The sequence below is a fragment of the Micromesistius poutassou genome (genome assembly GCF_964030765.1).
Source record: "Micromesistius poutassou genome assembly, chromosome: 2".
Classification (NCBI taxonomy): domain Eukaryota; kingdom Metazoa; phylum Chordata; class Actinopteri; order Gadiformes; family Gadidae; genus Micromesistius; species Micromesistius poutassou.
In genome coordinates this window covers 883,618-903,379 of record NC_140272.1, presented here as the reverse complement: position 1 = coordinate 903,379, position 19,762 = coordinate 883,618, and the positions used below count along the sequence as shown (strand labels likewise).

Here is a 19,762-nt window from a genome sequence, read left to right as displayed (position 1 = left end):
CGGTGTCGCGTGTGAAGGCCTACTGACGGTGTCGCGTGTGGAGGCCTACTGACGGTGTCGCGTGTGAAGCCTACTGACGGTGTAGCGTGTGGAGGCCTACTGACGGTGTAGCGTGTGGAGGCCTACTGACGGTGTAGCGTGTGAAGCCTACTGACGGTGTAGCGTGTGAAGCCTACTGACGGTGTAGCGTGTGGAGGCCTACTGACGGTGTAGCGTGTGAAGCCTACTGACGGTGTAGCGTGTGAAGCCTACTGACGGTGTAGCGTGTGGAAGCCTACTGACGGTGTAGCGTGTGGAAGCCTACTGACGGTGTCGCGTGTGGAAGCCTACTGACGGTGTCGCGTGTGAAGCCTACTGACGGTGTCGCGTGTGAAGCCTACTGACGGTGTAGCGTGTGGAGGCCTACTGACGGTGTCGCGTGTGGAAGCCTACTGACGGTGTCGCGTGTGGAAGCCTACTGACGGTGTCGCGTGTGGAGGCCTACTGACGGTGTAGCGTGTGAAGCCTACTGACGGTGTCGCGTGTGAAGCCTACTGACGGTGTAGCGTGTGAAGCCTACTGACGGTGTAGCGTGTGGAGGCCTACTGACGGTGTCGCGTGTGAAGCCTACTGACGGTGTAGCGTGTGAAGCCTACTGACGGTGTAGCGTGTGGAGGCCTACTGACGGTGTAGCGTGTGAAGCCTACTGACGGTGTCGCGTGTGAAGCCTACTGACGGTGTAGCGTGTGAAGCCTACTGACGGTGTAGCGTGTGGAGGCCTACTGACGGTGTCGCGTGTGAAGCCTACTGACGGTGTAGCGTGTGAAGCCTACTGACGGTGTAGCGTGTGGAGGCCTACTGACGGTGTAGCGTGTGAGGCCTACTGACGGTGTAGCGTGTGAAGCCTACTGACGTGTGTCCTGGTCTCTCCTAGCGGGTGATTCGCAGCAGGAGCCAGTCTATGGACGCCATGGGGCTCACTAGCAAGCGGTCGCACACTGTCTCCACTAGTCACAGCGGCAGCTTTACCCACAATCCCGCTGAGAGCCCCAAAGCCCCAGGGATAGTAAGTAGAAGCCCTTTGGTTCGCCAGAGGCCCACCCAACACACACACACACACACACACACACACACACACACACACACACACATACACAAAATAACACGTTACCAAATGTAAACATAGGTTCATAGGGGATGCTAAAGTCGTCCCGTACTTTCCCAAAGCCAGACTTTTCTCTTTTAACATTTCAACTTCTACCTTCTACTGACATTAACACTTTTGTCATCCAGCCACTCTGTGCACTTTCATGTCATCTTAACTTTGTCCACCGGCTTCACATTGAAGAGGCCTGTCTAACACACTGTTATTTGTGTTATTTCTTTTTGCCTGAGCGCATCGGCCTCACTCACTCAAATCCACTCGTTTGTTGTTTTTTCTTTCATCGGTTGGAAGTGCCGCCCCGTTGAAAACAAAGGTTTAGAGAAACAGGATGTGTGTGTGTGTTTGAATTCACAAGCTGTGTCTCCTTTGTGGGGTGAGTCCTAAGTGGCCGTCCTGTGACTCCCCCGGCCCTGTCTCGCTGGTTAGTGCCTCTATCCTCCTGAGGTTAGCTTATGGATGGAGCTGCCCCCCCCCCCCCCACCTCCCCCCCACTGCCCACCTCCCTACACCCCTCCCTCCACTACCTGCTTATTCACAGCGGTTCCTTTGTGGTTGTTGTTGTTGTTGTTGTTGTTGTTGTTGTTGATGCAGCGCTGGCATACCTGCTCAGTGCACCCCTCCTTGAATCTGTGCATGTCCCGGCTGTTGACTAAACCTTCTCTGGGTTCCTTAGAGCTGGAGTCAAACATGATCCATCTAGGGGTGTTTTTTCTTCCGTCTGCATTTTTATTGCCAATAACAGTTATGTCTCTGAGGAATAATGAAGGGTATGACGCTATCATTCATTCACCTCCAGGTCTCTCAGGCTTCTCTCTCCAGATGGATCTAGTTTAACCTCAAAAATTTATATTGTGCAAAATTGGGCTTCACTTGTGTATGCTCCTCCCTCCCCTACCTGTCTCCCTCCCTCCCTCCCTCTCTCCCTATGTCTCCCTCTCTGTCTCAATCTCTCCCTCTCTCCTTATGTCTTCCTCTCTCCCTCCCTCCCTCCCTCTCTCCCTATGTCTCCCTCTCTGTCTCAATCTCTCCCTCTCTCCTTATGTCTTCCTCCCTCCCTCCCTCCCTCCCTCTCTCCCTATGTCTTCCTCTCTGTCTCCATCTCTCCCTCGTTCTCTCTCTCTCCTGTGTGGGTTTCTCTTCTCATTCTCAGCATTTCCTACTCGCTATGTCAAGGACCCGGGACCAGCCGACATGCCCCCCCCCCCCCCCCCCCCCCGGCCTTCCTTTCTTCCTTCCTTACCTGCCCTGCTGGACCTTGAGAGACCTTCTGTCTCCTCCTGTCTCCCTTTGGCTCCTTGGTGTTCTTCAGTGTTCTCTCCTCTGTCTGGATCCCCGCAGCCAGAACCTTTCTTCTAAGCCGCTCTTGTCTGCCCTCGCTGTGCTGCAGACAACCCTCCCTCGACTGCTCATGACCTACCGCTGTTTGCATGAGATGCTTCTTGATTCTTTGTTCCTCTTTTTTCTGGTGTTGGTGGTCGCTGCTCTTTCAACCTTAATTCCTCTCTCTCTCTCTCTCCGATTTCTCTCTCTCTTCCTCTCGCTTTCTCTCTCTCTCTCTCTCTCTCTCTCTGTTTCTGCCTCCTCTGTGGCCCGTCGTCTGTGGCTCAGTCATTGCTTGTCCCCGGCAAAAGCCCCGGTAGATACGGACGCCGCGGCAGTGCCATAGGGATAGGCACCATAGAAGAGGTTTCCAGTATAACTCTTACTCTACGTTTCGCTACGGCGTCAACCTGTCGTCGGTCTGTCCTGTCCCCTTGTCCTTCACACATCACACATGCCATGTTGTTCCACACTCCTGCAGGCCCGTGCGTGTTCCCTCATGTTTGTCCATCCCCGATGTCTCCGTGCCGTGTTACGATCCGAAAAAGACGGGCAGAATATATATATCTTTAGACTTTACGGGGGAAAGAGCCATAGATTGTGTTGTTTTGTTACTACTAAAATCTGGGATGTACCCATTTACTCACAGAAAACAGCATTATATACTCATGTATTCATGACTAGGACGGTCCACGGCATGAGGACAACAGCTCCACACTGTCTGCATCACCATTCCCCAGTAGCTGTCAGAGTGTGTCAGAGTTAAATGTACCGCACGTAGCAGAAACCTGTCCTGATGTAGATTGCAGCCCTGCCAAGCATAGTGTCGCTCCAGGACATTAAAACAGGAACAGGAATACATTTCATTTTGTTTTTCCCAGGATTCATAATGTCTTCATAAGACTTCACGACAAGTGAATTATTCATTTCGTTGCACACCACCAGTCACCAGTCATTCACTCCTGGTCACACTGTGCTCGGGCCGTGGCTACTCCCAGGGACTGACTGTGTGTCTGCCTGACCCCCCCCCACCTCTAGTCCCTGATCATTCCCGGGAAGAGCCCCACCAGGAAGAAGTCGGGACCGTTCAGCTCACGTCGCAGCAGCGCCATCGGCATCGAGAACATCCAGGAGGTGCAGGAGAGGAGGTGGGTGTGGGTCAGCAGCAAGGTCCAGCTTCACTCCTCGTCTGGGTTACATCTGGGCGCTGCTGGAATGAGAAGGTTAACGCTGGCGGTCTGGGTGATCAAACCATCGTAACAGTCTCTATGACTTCTATGAGACATCCTTGACCAGCATCATTTCTTGTAATGCACTAGCAACACCGCACTTTGGTCTCTGCGATGGATGAGAGAAATGATAAAGTACGTGTAAGGCTGAGTAGGTCGGCTGTTAAAAAACCTTGTAACTCCATTTGAGCTTGTTTTGGTCCAATATTAATAATATATACACACTTACCATAACAGACGCATTTAGGCACAAGCAAGTACACAAAGAGAGAGAGCCTAGAGTCTGACATGAACAACCTCAAACAGGCAAACTCTGCTGAAACTCTGAATAGTATTAAGGACACACGGTCTCCGCCCGACATTGACGATATGTGCTGCTACTGTTGAACACATGAACTGAACCATTTCATCAATCCATCCTTCCCTCCACTCCTCCAGCCGGGACGTTTCCCCCAACACACAGAGGACTCCAGATGGCTGCCATATGTTCCAGGATGCCAAAGAGTTCTCCTCCAATCACAGCTCTCCAGAGACGACCACAGCCAGGAACAGGTGGCTACTGCAGGCATTTAATGTCCTTTGCAGCGAACAGTTTAATGGATTGTAGTCAAAGACTAGAGAAAAGGAGTAGTAGAAAAACAGTGAGCTCTAATGAATCTGACCTGCCCTGTGACTTGGTGACGTCACAAGAGGGGGTATCCACACAGATGTATACTGGATGGATCGGTCTACAAGCCTACCCAGTGAACTGTAGCAACTGGTAGGCTGATCTATCAATACATATAGGTGGACACTCCCACTTGTGATGTCACTAAGGCACAGGAAAAGGCCGAATTTGAAATAGCTTGCAATGGCTAATCCCACTAAAACTTGGTGGTAAAATAGGAGCCCTTTATTAACATCTTTACTGAATCACTTTGATGAAAACAACCACACAAACAAACACCTCTTTCTGGGAAAGATCCAAATCCAAAGGAAAGGAGTAAATGTATATTTCACATGCATGGTTGTTTTCTCTTTACCCTATGTACTGCCCGTCGGACAGGCTGGCTGGCTGGCTGGCTGGCTGGCTGGCTCTCAGGCTGGCTGGCTGGCTGGCTGGCTCTCAGGCTGGCTGGCTGGCTCTCAGGCTGGCTGGCTGGCTGGCTGGCTGGCTGGCTCTCAGGCGGGCGGGCGGGCGGGCAGGCGGACCCGGGTCCGTTCCTCTGTGAGCAGGCTAACCCAGGGTGCAGCTCTGCTCTGTGTTTCAGGGCTCCCTCCATCCCAGAGGCCCAGGACATGTCCCGCTCCTCCTCCAACGCCAGCAGCTTCGCCAGCGTGGTGGAGGAACACGACGGAGAACCCGAGGTCGCCGACGACTACGACACGGGACTGGTGAGAGCGGACGACGGAGAGAGAGAGATAGAGCTGCTTGGGTTTAGCGGAACCCACAGGGGAAATGATCCAAATCGGGCACGTCGATGTGGGAATTGCATGGCAGCCTTGCAGTAGTCCATAGCCAAAACTCATTTATGTACAATTATTAATAACTTTTAAATTAAATAAACAAGCCAACAAGTAGCCGCTGATATCCTCACCGAACGGAAAACAATTATCCGCTTTGTATTTCAAGGATTAAATCGTATTGTTCCCATTAACTCACAATGGCAGCGACCAGCGTGCACCACCTACAGGCCGTCAGAGGAACTACACATTAGTCACTTCAGCCAGGGCTTCACAGACCGCCTCTTTCCCGGGTCAACATGAGAACCCATCGTGCCTGTTGTCTGTCCCCCCCCCCCCCCCCAGGAGAGCCTGTCCTCGGCTGGGACGCCCCACAAGAGGGACTCCTTCATGTACAGCTCCTGGACAGAGGACGGCTTCTGCAGCCCCGGCCAGGGGGCGGGATCACCAGGTGAGCCCGGGACAGACCCCCGATAGCACGGCCTGCTTCATGTAACATGTAACAGAACTGAGATGAAAGGAGACCTGGAGGGAGAGGGTCGTGTTACATGTCCCATGGTTTCGGCACTTGGTTTATCCTGCCATTATTTTTGTAAAACCTAAAATTTATGAAGAAGTTTTAACACATTTTTACGAATTATTTTGTAAAAAACGAAGGTTGATGTGTGTAGACATTAATCCAGACGGCAGATAAAATGTACCTTCTTAAGGCCGTGCCTATCAGGATTATTCCCCGACGGAACAGTTTGGGACCTGCTCATGTGGAACAGTACAGGGTTCATCGCTGGCGGTTGTCGTATTATTAATAGCTATTATAATAACCCCTCGCTGGGGGGTTTGGGTTATATAAGGATCCCTAAACAGAGCCAGTACCCACCGTGACCCCGGGACGTCCCCGCCCCTCCGACACACACACTAAACGTAGCAGAGTCTTCAGGTGGGACGTTCCCTCTTCCCGCTAGTGTTCAGATCAACAGTTTGGAAGGAACGTCACGGGAGAGTCTCCGACATTGGCGGGGCGCTGTCCTTCAGCAGCCCTCCAGCCCTGAGCCCCTCTGTATCCCCCCCCCTGCCCTGGTGTTCATCCTGGGGTTGACAGCAGCTCTATCTGTCCCCCCCCCACCTCCCCCACCTCCCCCACCTCCCTCACCCGTCCCTCCCGTCCCTCGTAGGGTCCGTGCGGCCCGATCTCGCCAAGGAGGCGGAGCCAAGAGGGACAGACGCCCAGGCCAAGACGGAGCACCCCACCCAGGAACCCAAGACCGCACCGGTGAGACCCCCCCCCCCCCCCGATAGACACTCACCGTGATTTGGGTTTTATTTTTGTTATGCGCTCCTTCCGCTGTTAAGTGTCCTCTGAATGACTCCATGCTCTGCAGCGGGTGGTGGTGGTGGTGTTGTTGTTGTTGGGTCTGTTGGTGTTGGCTGGCGTCGCTGTTTCTACTGTCGTCTCTTGTTCCACTTGTTGCTGTTGCTGCTCTTGTTGTTCTTGTTGTTCTTGTTGTCGCCTGCCTTTAACCACCAGCTCCTCTTCTCTGTGTGTGTGTCCAGACCTGTTAGCCCCTCTTCCATTCCTCACCACATGGATGACCATTTCCAGGTCAGCCACGGGGAGCGTGCATGTATGTGTGTGTGTGTGTGTGTGCGTGTGCGTGTGTGCGTGTGTGCGTGCGTGCGTGCGTGCGTGCGTGTGTGTGTGTTGTGAGATTGAGGTTGCCAAAGAAACAATTGGCCATTTTTTTTTTTTTTTGGGCTATTTAACTGCCATTTTCTCACCACACCTTTCTTAGCCAGATTTAACCCTCCACAAACTTTGTCTCTCAATATGATTTACCTCCTGGTAAGTTTTAACACTATATAGGTTTGACTTTTCTTTAAGGATCCACTCTATAAGGTGTAACTTCCTTAAAGATTCAAGTATCTACAATGTTCAACTTTTTTAGTCTCCCTTTCATTTTTAATGTTTAACTTCAATCAAGGATTGATTATCGACACAGTTTTAAATCTCCACAATGACCCATCCGAGGCTGAACTCTCTCTGGGGTTGCGCCCTGCGCGGTCTGACTCTGTCTGACTCCTCCCCCTGCAGCCCCCCCAGAAGAGGCACCCCCTGCACGAGACGAGGCGGGGCCACGTCAACTCCACCACCGACCCGGAGGACGACCAGAGTTAGAAGGCCGCCCCCCCCCCCCTGTGTCCAAGAGACCGACAGATGTATATCTCTCCATCTCCCCCGTCTCCCTCCCTCTTTTCCTCCCCCTCCTCCCCCTCTCGGCCCCGTGGGTTTCTGCAGTTTCTCCCGACATGCCACGCAGATCCATAGACATGTTTGTACCTGCCAGTCCGCGTCGCTGCCCCCTACAGGCGGTTCCCGGGGAAGTGCACCTCCAGGGGAAATACTTTATTAATCCCAGACAGGACACTGGGGCTAGCACCTATCCGCCATCACCTGTTTGATGGCTGTCAGTTGAGACTGGCCGCTGTGGCCCTATGGCCCTAGGGCCGCTTGTTCTTGTGCTGAGAGGAGCGACATACTACTGTGTCAAACACGTCCCCAACAGGGTGGGACCAGCCGTCGTTTGGACCCAGCGCACCTGCGTTCTCTTTCTCAGACAATCCTGACAGGTTCTGGCTTGTCTCCAGACAGACGGGGCTCCAAAGGAAGGAAAAAGAGCTGTTTGAGACCAAAGGGAGGCTTGAGCGTGGGACGGGTTTTAAATGAGGGTGTGTCGTAGGTGTGCACTGTAAGAAAAGAAAAAAAAGACAGAGAAAGTAGTGTTGTTTTTTTTAAAATATTAATAATTTCCTGTCGTGGTCCCGTCCGCTGGTCCGTCTGTGTGCTGTCGGCATGAGGGCCAGACTAGACTGGAGGCCAGCCTCAACTCACGGCTCATTGGGTTTCCTTGTCTTCTAATTGTTCCGGTGGAAGCTTCTCTTCAGAACCCTTAGTGGCTGTTTCATGTGGTTGAAGGGATCTTTGTACGGCTATTAGTGGACTTGTTGTAATTTGTCATCGTTCTACTGGGAAAAAAACAAAACATAACACTGTTGTAGAACGGAGTCTGACGTTTCCAGTCGGTCCAAAAACAAACCTCCATTTTCTCCTGATTTCCAATAAGTCGGACACTCATTGACTTTGATTATGTGCGTGTACAGTTAAGCATCGTGACTTTGTTTTTGTATAATTAACAGGTATTGTGTCGAGGGCCACAATGTAACACAAGTGTGTTTGTGTGTGTGTGTGTGTGTTTGTGTGTGTGTGTGTGTGTGTGTGTGTTTGTGAGTGTGTGTGACGCTGACCTCTGTTTCAGACTCCATTCGCTCTGTGAGATACTGTGGCATTTTGTTATTTTATAACTTATTTAAAAGCGCTCTCTGTCACCCACCAACGTGTCGGAGCTTCTAAGACAACAGCCTTGTGGTGCATGGTGTAAATCTGCTTGCCAAACGTTTTTAAATAAATGTTCGTAAAAAAGAAGGGAACAGCACACTAATGCCATGCCTGACCTATGGTTGTGTTGGGAAACTTGAGTTTTGTGTGTGTGTGTGTGTGTGTTTGTCGGGGGGGTGAACGTCTGAAATGACCTAGACTCAACAGCAGGAAGATGAACGAGAGCCAACATACTAGTTTGCTTGTTTGTTTTAACCAGTTCATATGTTTCATAAAGCACTAACTTTCAGAAGGCATACTGTACAAACAGTTGAACCTGACCTGGTTCGCTACACATGGAGTGACACTGTGACCTCCCTCTGTGAAGTGGCCTTTATTGTGATTGTGTAACAGAGGCCGCTGGGGGGGGGGGTCAGGGGTCGTGACCCCTTCGTTGTGGATCACCCGATGGCCTGAATGTAAAGGTGCAGAGGTATGCAGTGACGTATGCATATCTTCTTGTTCTATGAGCGGCGATACTGTGTTGACCCCTGGGCCACGGTTATTGCACTTAAATGTACGTTCTAGGGGTGTAACAATACACAAAAGTCACGATTCGGTACGTACCTCAGTTTTTAAGTCACGTTTTTTTATTATTATAGTATTTTTATTAAACAATTGGATTTTGATTTGTATTACAATAAAAACTTTATTCTTTATTTATTTATTTTTTCGGTACGTACCGAAATGAAACGTGCATCGAACAGTTAGACCCGTACCGAAAATTTTCGGTACGAATGAGTGTATCGTTACACCCCTAGTACGTTCTCAAACTTTTTAATTTCCTTACAATTATCAAGCCGGGTCGGGTGGCAGCACTTTGAGAAATATGTTTCTGTGAAATGACTGAAATAAATATGAAATGTTCTTCATATGCAGCAGATGAAGTTTAAAGGTTGAATAAGTGGTTTCGGGAAAGGAATCACTGAGGTGTACAAGCAAAGAATATTGAGGTGTCTAATTGTCGTGAATTGCCCAGGAATCCCGTACATTTAAGGCAAACCATAAATATGTTATTGCAGGCTTTTCCACCGTGGTTGGTACTGTTTTAACCTCAACACAATTTTTCTGATTGGCTTTCTGAAATGCTTGAGTAGATGCCATACGCTCTCTTGTGGTTCCATGTTGTTACTACACGTCAAAGTTAATTCCTCTCACTGTGCTTGTATATTTCCAGATGGGGTGTCCGTTTGCTGTGATTGATTGAGATGATTGTATTTATATTTCTGTCAACCGTCCGCTTAAGCCCATGTTTGTAAATACTGCTTCAATGCCTTTTTGTAAATAAGAGCAAAAGTCTTTAATAAAAATCGAGATACATGGAACATGTTGAACTCAGGTGATCATTTCTAATCATCCAACTTCACATTGGGTTGAATGAAATTACTTAAGGCAAGTTAAAGGCTTATTATCAAGATATACCAGGGGAGGTTTTGAAATGTTAACATACTAACATTGTACACAGTGTTAAACAAAACATATAGAAATACTATACTTGAAAATATTTTGGTTGTACTTTTTTTTCGAAGCTCTCTCTAATTTTCTCAGGCGCCTGATCTTCGGTGATTCATGATTCAACCGTCGTCGCCAAGGTTACCCGGGCTCACATCTCCAGGTTCCACCATTTGAGCGCAAAGGGCTTCCGGCGGACGTTGGACCCACAATGCACCTCTCCGAGCATCTTGTGGTAGGAGGCGAAGTTGTCGATGTAAGTGCAGCTCAGGCCCAGTGGCTCCATGAGGGAGTTCATCTCAGCCTCCAGGGCACAGCGACCTTCCACCTTGGGCCCAAACGGCTTGGGGACGCCCAGCTCCTTGCCCAACACGATCATATTTACCTGAGAGAGAGAGAGGGAGCGATGGGGGTTTTGAAACTTGCCCTTTTGCCCCTCGCAACTCTATTTGGAGAAGGGGATGCAAGTGTTGACACTTGTCGAGTGTTAAGAGGTTGTTATGTTAGAGTCTGGACCACACAATTGGGCTCATGAAATACTATGTTAATATTACGGCAAATAAAAAACTCACTAGTGTTATTCACTGTAGAAACTCACTACAGACTCACTGTCCAAGTGTGTTATTCACTGTAGAAACTCACTGTCCAAGTGTTATTCACTGTAGAAACTCACTGCAGACTCACTGTCCTAGTGTGTTATTCACTGTAGAAACTCACTGCAGACTCACTGTCCAAGTGTGTTATTAGAAACTCACAAAACGGGGCTCAGGATAGTCTAGTCGCTGTTGCTTTAGGGTGTTTATCTCCTAGCCAAAAGGTGTGTGCTTCACACTTCACACTGACTCATCCTTTAATGCAGTGTTGGGCAAAGGTCCTGCCTGCGACGAACAATCACGACAAGCTACTCAACCATAAGAACATCAATGCTGAATCTCTATTGAAAGGGATTAATATCAGCACTTGGTTTGGTCCGTTGTACGGGCAGAAGGAACACATGCACGTTTTCGGGGGGACGGCACGCACCATGTCGGGGTAGAACGCCACCGCCCGGTTGTCTTCCATCAGCTTGAAGAGGATGGGCAGGTCAATGATGTCGTCATCATCCAATCCCAGCTCTCTCTTCAGCACGTCTCTGTTCCAGTCGATGCAGTTCTGAGGACAGGGAGAGTGCGTTGAACCCAGCCGCCGTCACCTTTGTTTGTTCACATCAGAGGCTACTCTGATGCACTTCAGTGGAGCCAACACATGGTGTTGTTGTGCTTTGTGTTGAATGTTTGACCCACAGCTTAAACTCAATAAAGAAACCCTCAGTTACAGTTATGGAAGCCCAGAATTAATCTCCTACCTACCTTGCAACAGCTGTTAAGTAGCCAGTAAAACTGAACCAAAAAGATGTTTTGGCATCTGTGTGAGTAATCAGGTAACAGTTATTGTGCTAGCCTACCCACCAGCTATAACCTATAACCTATACCAACCATTTATACATCTATCAAGGAACCTCCTCATTGGCTGCTCCATGCTGTTGTCAGAGATGACAACATTATAGAAGTATTTTTTGGCCCCTCACACAATGCAGGCCACTACAGGTCACCGTCATTTCTCCTACATCAATGGAAAGTGAGGGCTGACGAGGTGCATTCAGTGGTTTGCAATCTGCAGCACACCACTAGATGCCACTTCATTCTACATACATCACCTTTAAAAGAAGTGTATCACTGATACACGCCATCTACCTGCACATAATCGTTTTCAGATTTAAGATATTCGTTGTCCAGTATTTCGTCCACTGACATTTCTTCATCTTTTCCCAGACCTGAGAGAAACAGAGATACAGAAACAGAGAGATATAGTCGTCAGTTGTCATTGGTTACAGGCATACAAACATCCCATCATTTGTTGTTTACCCTCAAAGATCTTGGCCTTTCCATGCCCATCGTTCTGCAGGCCTTGGAACAGCTTGTAGCCTGCGTCTGGGCTGGCCAGCAGCAGACGGAAACCCTGCACACAAGATAGACAGACAGATGGATAAAACCACAAAGTATGAAGGACAAGGATCAAAACCATACCAAATACCAAATAGAAATACGTGAAAAAAAGACGTGATATAAGGGACACATCAACAATTACATTCAGAAAATGTTAAAGCATTTCCAACCTCCCTTAACCTACTAGTTATTTACCTACTTACTACCTACTACTTTTTGTGCAAGATTATAGTAGCCGATCCTTCCAACCCACTACATCAGGAGTTTGAGTTGCTTCCACCAGGGAGGTGCTGTAGACTGCCCGACGCTGACTCTCATGGTATCTCTGCTTTGTTTATATGAGATGTGAAGGTATTTACCTTGGGCCCGGGTGCTGGAACAAAGGTCATAAATTCATCCACATGACCGACGTGGAGCCAATCAGAGAAGAGAGCGATGGGCGCCTGGACCTTCTGGGCCCACAGGAAGTCCTGGACCACCTTGGTCATGTTGCGACCGTCAGATGACCTTTGCAGGGGACAGAGAGAGGTTGTGGCGTTGTTAGGGAATGTTTTTTTCAAAAAGACGACTATTCCTAAATTCACCAATAGTTTAATTTAGCTAATTGATTTATTTATCTTGTTCACTTGTCTATCAAGCTGCCTGGATCTCTTATCGGTCAACAACAGTATAAACTGCACTTCACTGATAAGAAATCTGTTTCGAGTTTCTAAAAAACTAAGGAGCCTCCCCTCAAGTTACTGAGGAGTTTGTATGAAACCTGGCATCATCCCAGCAACACGTGAAGTTTCTCACTGAAGCGAATGAATCGATCGTCGAATCAAACGTCCGACCCGGTACCAAACTCACGTAGGAAAGGCCACTCCGATGATGATCCGGCCCAGGGGGTAGTGTTTACCGTTCACTGTGACGGGCGGGCTGACCTCCAGGTTACCGAAGGAGTCCATGCTGTTCACCTCTTCGTCCTCAGGCACTCGCGTCACGTAGCCAAAGTCTTTGCCCTGCGCGGATAAACGCCACCGTGAATGGACTGCATTTGTGTAGCACTTTTCTGATCTACGGCCACTCAGAGTACTTTATGATTAGTGGCTCACGTTGACCCGATCGTACACACATACACACAACCGATGCACCGGAACAGCCCTATGATCAGGAGCCAGTAAGGATTAGGTGCCTTCCTCAGGGACACCTCAACACTTGGCTAGGAGGAGCCGGGTATGGAACCAGCAACCTTCGAGCTGCCTGACGACCTGCTCTGCCTTCTCAGCCACTGCCTGCCTGAAACATCAAGCCTTTAACAGGAAATACAGCCGGTAGTGGGGCTGTCCAGATACCGATGGGAGCTTCTTACCGTGGACAGTCATTTTTCTGAAACGAGCAACCTTTGAGGAGGTTCTGAGGAGATTTCTCACCAGCAGTTCGTCGTAGGGGAAGTCCTTAAGGCCCCTGTCCCGAGGAGAATCCAGAACCACGGGGAACCCCTTGTGAGGGGAGTCAATGTAGCCGAACTCCAGCTCATCCTGAGTGGACGAAGCACAAGCAAGCAGCCAACCATCATTAATGATCAAAAAAAGATGGTACTCAAAATGCTAAAATCTAGTTCTAAATAACTGTCACGATCCTGCTGTTGGGTAATGTTAAGCTGGTGGGTAACTGGTTGTCCTGGTAACTGTGGGAGTGGCTCCCTTGATTGGCCTTGATACGGGTCACCTGGGGAATCCAAGATGGCTGAACAGACAGCATGGTGCCCACACTTGTTTCCCTAAACACCCTCTGAAAGAGGTGAAGGTTTTCCCCTTCTACAAGGACAGTACCAGGACTAGGTTCCTAAAGGGGGGACGTGACCGCCCCCTTTGTCGTGTATGTTTGTCTAGTGTTTGTCTATGTTATATGTCAAACTATAAACCAACCGGGACAGGCTACAGTTTGCTCCAACGCTTGGGCTATCCCTCAACACGTCAAGGAAGGACAAATGCTCGCCAGGAACCAGGTGAGTCACTGCCCACGTGGCCGGAAGCGAGTTGCCTGCCAGCTGTGGGTTTTAGCACTTATGTGTCTCGACTCCTGCCTAGACAGAGAGCCGGTTCGAAACTAACAGTGGGGTCGTGACAATAACTAAATCCCCTATTTCATGAAGGCGAATTTGCTCTTATTGCGCTTACGTGAAGGGTAAATGTTACCAACTATGTTAGTCATAGTATTTAGTTCAAACCGTCGTCGTACCTGCATCCAGCGATCTCCTCGGTTCTTGTACTCGTAGCACACCTTCAGCTTGTAGTGGTTCTTCTTCACCAGACCAGTTATACCCTTCAGGAACGGGTAGTTATCTTTTGTGCTGGAAGAGATGCAGAGATATCCAGTTGTTCCAGCCAATATTAAAATAAATGGGAGCGTTACTTGTGACTAGACATGTCGCCGCATGTGCACATAAATTACTACTACCATTATAATACGACTGCTATTGCAACTATAATTAGTACTGAGAGTACAACTTCTTCAGTATACTTAAATCATGCCATAACACACTACAACAGAGCAAAGTGAGTTTGGAGTGAGTTTCTACAGTGAATACCACTGGGACAGTGAGTCTGGAGTGAGATCTACAGTCAATAACACTAGGACACTGAGTTTGACACACTACAACAGAGCGAGTGTCTACCTGCAGACGAACACCTCGACGGGCTCCAGGGTGTTGGGGGTCATGATCCAGGGGGCCACCCTGAACACCACGCTGTCAGTGTAGATGGGGGTTTCTGGGATGCCCTGGAGCAACAAGCAGCAACACCGGGTAACTTTCATATTTCAACGTCTTGTATCACTATCCGATATCCAGTTCTGATCAAAATCCCTCGGGTTCATATAACACTATCCTACATCGTCCAATGGTTTTATTGTCCTCAGCCTCACTGGATAAAATGCCCTGCTAAATTACTAAATGTTGTTATTATTGTTGTAACGCTGGTTCTCCTCCATAGTTTTAGTTACTTACTTAGTTTCAGTACTATTATTCCACACTATTTTGCAAGGGAGAGATCCCTCCTCTTGGCTCCCTTACAAGGTGACTCCCACCGTGGTCTGGGGAGTTGTTCCTCTCCTGCCCCTTCGTGGGCTCAGGGCTGGGGTGTCATCAGATGTGGGCCATAGTCTACCGCCCCTCAGTGGTGAAAACACCCATGAATCACCCCCCCGGGTGTGACCCGTCTCACCCCAGAGACCATGAATCACCCCCCGGGTGTGACCCGTCTCACCTCAGAGATGGGCTCCAGCAGACTCAGGTGGATTGTGACCAGCCCGTCAAAGTCTTTGTCTGGGAAGCAGAGGCCCTCCACGTAGAGGTTCATCTCTGCCTGGTAGGGCACCTCCTTGGACAGGACCTCATCGTCCAGCACCAGGGGGTAGCGCTTCACAAAGTCAGTGAAGAACACCTTGCCTGCAAGAGTCACAGAAAAAGAATCAGAAGGGTCGGGTTATTATTATTTATTCAGGTTTTATTGTTATTTTTGTGTTATTATTTTATTGTTATTACACATTATTAATAACAATAATTATTATTAATAATGTGAAAATAATAATATTTTCCTCATATGTTGAACATTTAATTAAAATATATACAAGATACAAAATATTTAACAAAACAAAAACAATATATAAAAGTATAACGTGTGCAGGTGGTAATGTTATTGGACAGCTATGGGGAGGGAAATACTCTTTACTTAACTATATTTACATGACAAAATGCCGGGACAATACTTCATCATATAACTGACCGCCTGTCTGTGGAGGCAGGGTTGAGGGTGAGCTCTTGGGTGAGTCAGGACTTACCCAAAAAGCGGCTCAGGGTATCTCCAGACGTGGACCTGAAGACTCTGACCTTCTCGGCGTCTCCCTGAGAGATGTGCATGGTCAGCTTGTAGCCGGAGGGCAGCTTGGCCGGACCCTTGGTCCGCAGAACCATCAACGACATGTCCTCCAGATCTGGAAGACCGGCCATCGATCGGGTTATTGATGATCGTAGATAAGTCATGACTGATCTGTTTCTCCTCTTTGAGTATGCAAAAGTGAAATGTTACATTTGTGCTCCCGGTACCAGTCTACTCTTTAATCATTGATCTAGCTTTGAGGTTACTCCAAAAGACTGGTAACTGAAAGGTTGCTAGCTCGATCCCCGGAGTGTTTCCATGAGCGAGAAGCCTAACCCTGACTGCTCCTGACGTAAGTCGCTTTGGATAAAAGCGTCAGCAAAATCCCCTAATTGTAAATGAAAATGTTAAGTTGCAATGTGTCCGATTGAGCGCCTCTCAGTTACGGGAGTACAGAGCTGGGCTGTCTGGGTGGCTGGGTGAGGAGGGTTGAGGGAGTGGTGATAGTACGATTCTTGTCACCAAAGAGAGAAGCACGGGCTGGTCAGCATTTTTTGTAAAATATATATGTTATAGGATGTGGTGCGATTGATAAGGTTATTGAAATCATTATTAATGACAATATGTACTGGTCATTTTAAGCTACAAGATAGTTTAAATGTGGCACATTGCGACTTTAAGAAGCAATGATTACATTTACAGGATGCCTATAATAATATATTATTAAATGTACATATTTATTTATATTTACATGTAAAACACATAATACAATTTAAATAATCAAATAATATTTACCAGAGACTGCTGAGATATGTTTCCGGTCACTGTCCGGAGTTTTATTATAGAATTGTTCAGAGTCACAGTTGACCAATAGAATGGCCCCTTGTCCTTTAGGGCCCCATGTCCATGACCCCTACGCAATACATGGGAATACAGACATTAACGGGACTGTGTGTGTGTGTGTGTGTGTGTTTTGCAAGTACATTTTTCGAAAACCAAATATTTTTTTGTATGTAGAATTTACATCACTTAAAAAATAGAAATTAGCTCAAATATCTTTCCCAAACTTGTATATTAAAATACTTTTCTGTACATTCTAGACCTGTATAAAGTCTGTTGTGTTCATGTAGCAATATCTATATTTAACATTTCCTGATTCCAAAGGTCAAAGACAACCAGAAGGAATGACTCTGCAATTGACTGGGCTGCAATTGGCCCACAAACTAGTCAGCATCAGACAGTTTGTGTTGGCATACAAAGGCTCTATTTCCTCATTGCTACCTTATGTCGCAGCCAAGGAGGAAGTGAATGCATATTTTTCTAATGTTACCTTGTGTGGGTTGTTCTTCTCAACAACACCATCCCTGTCAGCATCTACATCCAAAGACACCTCTGAAGAAGACAGAAAGTTCACTATTAATACAACTTGGTCGTGGGTTTCTTGGGTCATGCAGCATTTAAACTTTTTTTCTAGCTACTCCCAATTTTGATTGTGTCTCTTTGGTTAAAAGTGTCTGCTATATGAAAAAAATGTTAGTTTGTAATGTAAGGTATGTGAGCCACTGCACAACATCACAACAACAAGACATCGGAATAACCACAACCCCAAACATGGCAAGTAATTGCAGCACATTGAAAGAGGAACATACAGAATATGATGCAAGAAGAGCGTTCCTGCGTAATTACAGTTTATAATCCCATAGCTGTAAAGCTGTGGGAATTTAAGGATTTAGTGCTGTTGGGGTAGGCAATTAATTCAAGAAACATGTTTCTATCATATTTATCCATTTGCCCAGACTTGACTGTCTGACATGTGCTCTAGGCAGAACCAGATGCTCTCTCCCACACACATCCTCCAACAGATGCTTGGTGTAAACCACCTACCGATAGCAGTGAGGTGGAGCACGGCCTTCCCCACGACCTCTGCGTCGTCTCCATAGTAGGTGACGGACAGCTTCAAACATGAATAAGGCGGAAGAAAAGGATTCAAATTACATTTACATTTAGGGAATTTAGCAGAAGCTTTTATCTGAAGCGTCACACAATCAACTTTAGAAAACCTGCTTCGATCCACCACCAGGGTGTGTGTGTGTGTGTGTGTGTGTGTGTGAGAAGTGTTTTGTTTGCATGTGTCTGTGCATATCTTGGTGTGTGCATATGAAGCCTTTGGTGTGTATGTGCATGCATGCACGTGTGCCCATTTATGGCATGTCCCTTCCAGCTCAGAGCTCAATCCCGTGTGGCCCTACAGCCGTCTGGGACAGCTAGAATGGAATAGGATGGGGAACCCCCCCCCCCCCCGCCCCCGTACCTTGCTGTCACTCTCAGCCATACTGGCTTCCTTCATGACGATGAACAGCAAGGTGTTGCTGCTCAGCGGCAGGGGGGAGGGGGAGGGGGAGGTGCCCTGGACAGGGGCGGGGCTGATGCTGAACCGGACGTTGGGCGTGCATTGGACGTTGAAGGCCTTGGACTTTGGAGGGGCGCTCCTACATGGGATGAAAGACACACACACACACACACACACACACACACACACACACACACACACAAGGGGTTAGGAGTGTTCAGACTCCCAGCCGAAAGGTTCTGGGTTTGATCCCCTAAGTGTCAAGAGGCTAACCTGATCTAATTCTGACCCACTGTTACTCGCTTTGGACCAAAGATAGACGGCAGACAGTTGGTGCATGTGCATTTCAGTTTATTTATAGTTGTTCATGAATATAATGTTTCATCAGAAAGGGTCTATAGGACTCATAGAGACACTGAGATACAAATGACTCCCTCCCCCTGAAATAGACAAGGGAATTCCCCAAAAAAGCACAAAAAGAGACAAACAAAACAAAGGTACAAAATAAATGATAACAGTAGTGGTGTTTGCTTTGCAACCACACTATTAACTAAACAAAAAAGGACATGGGAGTGATACACTGTTTGTCTACATGGTCTGTTCCATCACACAAACTACAATATCAAAACACTGTGGCATAGCCCACAAAGATAGAAACCTGTTCTTCCACTGTAACCTTACACGAACCATAAGAATGCCCTGCAGCACCGTCTTCAATTCTGCCACTTGCATTGCTGTATGCAACATCAACACACAGTCAGATCTAAGAGCTACGAGTAGTATATTAATCTGATGTGCTACACCTGAAAAATAAATAAAATGTTCTAAAGAATGTCACCATGAACTATATTAACGTAGAATATTACCATAACTCAATGTAAATTAAACTAAAACGGAAGCACCTTGGTTACAGTTATAAATTGCTTCCATTTGAGTTTCATTTTAGTTGAACTATATTGATGATTCTTATTAAACTGAACAAGCGTGAGTCAGTGCATTGTCGGCCCGCCTGTCAGCACTTCAGCAGTCAGGTCAGGCGAACACAACCAGACTTTGTGAGACAACCGAATTGCCTGATCATGATGGGTTTTTTTAATCCGTCTCCACTGTAGAAAAGCCCACCGCTGGTGCTGAATAGGCTACAGGCGATGGATTGTGTCCAGGGATGAGAAACAATCATTGATCTGTATTCTGCAGCTGACAATGGCATTATTATACATCCCACTCATACCCACTGGCGACGGCTACAGTGACGTCACACATCTCAACGACAACAAAAAAAAACACAAAAGTGGCACACAAAGACACAATAATACGGAAGATTGATTGCAAATTAAGAGTCTAAAATCCTACTACGATGGAAGTCAAAAAAAATAAAAAATAAATTCCCAGACGGGTGGATCCGTTTACCTGCAGAGGTTGACGGACAGAGTCGTCCCGACCACGTACAACACTTTGCTCGTCTGCCCGCACCTCACCCGGAGCGTCCGCTCACCGCTCATGACTACTGGGGGACAGTGACCGACGGACTTCTGTACCGAGGAGGACC

General features: G+C 47.7%; 2 protein-coding genes across 2 annotated transcripts in view; one reads left to right on the top strand and one right to left on the bottom strand.

Moving 5' to 3' along the window:
- The window catches only part of LOC311339379 (rap1 GTPase-activating protein 1-like), a 32,580-nt gene extending 24,195 nt beyond the window's left edge, over window positions 1-8,385 (top strand). Inside the window, exons 16-23 of the mRNA XM_084464752.1 lie at window positions 914-1,045; window positions 2,753-2,830; window positions 3,503-3,612; window positions 4,132-4,245; window positions 4,926-5,067; window positions 5,482-5,587; window positions 6,309-6,406; window positions 7,226-8,385. Coding sequence (XP_084320878.1) covers window positions 914-1,045; window positions 2,753-2,830; window positions 3,503-3,612; window positions 4,132-4,245; window positions 4,926-5,067; window positions 5,482-5,587; window positions 6,309-6,406; window positions 7,226-7,309 — 864 coding nt within the window. The 3' untranslated portion in view covers window positions 7,310-8,385. The remainder of the gene's footprint in view (window positions 1-913; window positions 1,046-2,752; window positions 2,831-3,502; window positions 3,613-4,131; window positions 4,246-4,925; window positions 5,068-5,481; window positions 5,588-6,308; window positions 6,407-7,225) is intronic.
- A 1,461-nt stretch (window positions 8,386-9,846) lies between these two features.
- On the bottom strand, window positions 9,847-19,715 carry LOC311339380 (protein-arginine deiminase type-2-like; the record flags this gene model as incomplete). The annotated part of the gene is made up of 16 exons (XM_084464753.1): window positions 9,847-10,403; window positions 11,042-11,170; window positions 11,752-11,831; window positions 11,923-12,016; window positions 12,363-12,510; window positions 12,853-13,004; window positions 13,416-13,523; window positions 14,227-14,338; window positions 14,663-14,766; window positions 15,252-15,433; window positions 15,826-15,978; window positions 16,659-16,776; window positions 17,194-17,255; window positions 17,748-17,817; window positions 18,175-18,352; window positions 19,624-19,715. 16 exons carry the CDS (start codon window positions 19,713-19,715, stop codon window positions 10,170-10,172), a joined length of 2,016 nt encoding a protein of 671 aa, XP_084320879.1. The 3' UTR covers window positions 9,847-10,169.
- Window positions 19,716-19,762: the final 47 nt, after the last annotated feature.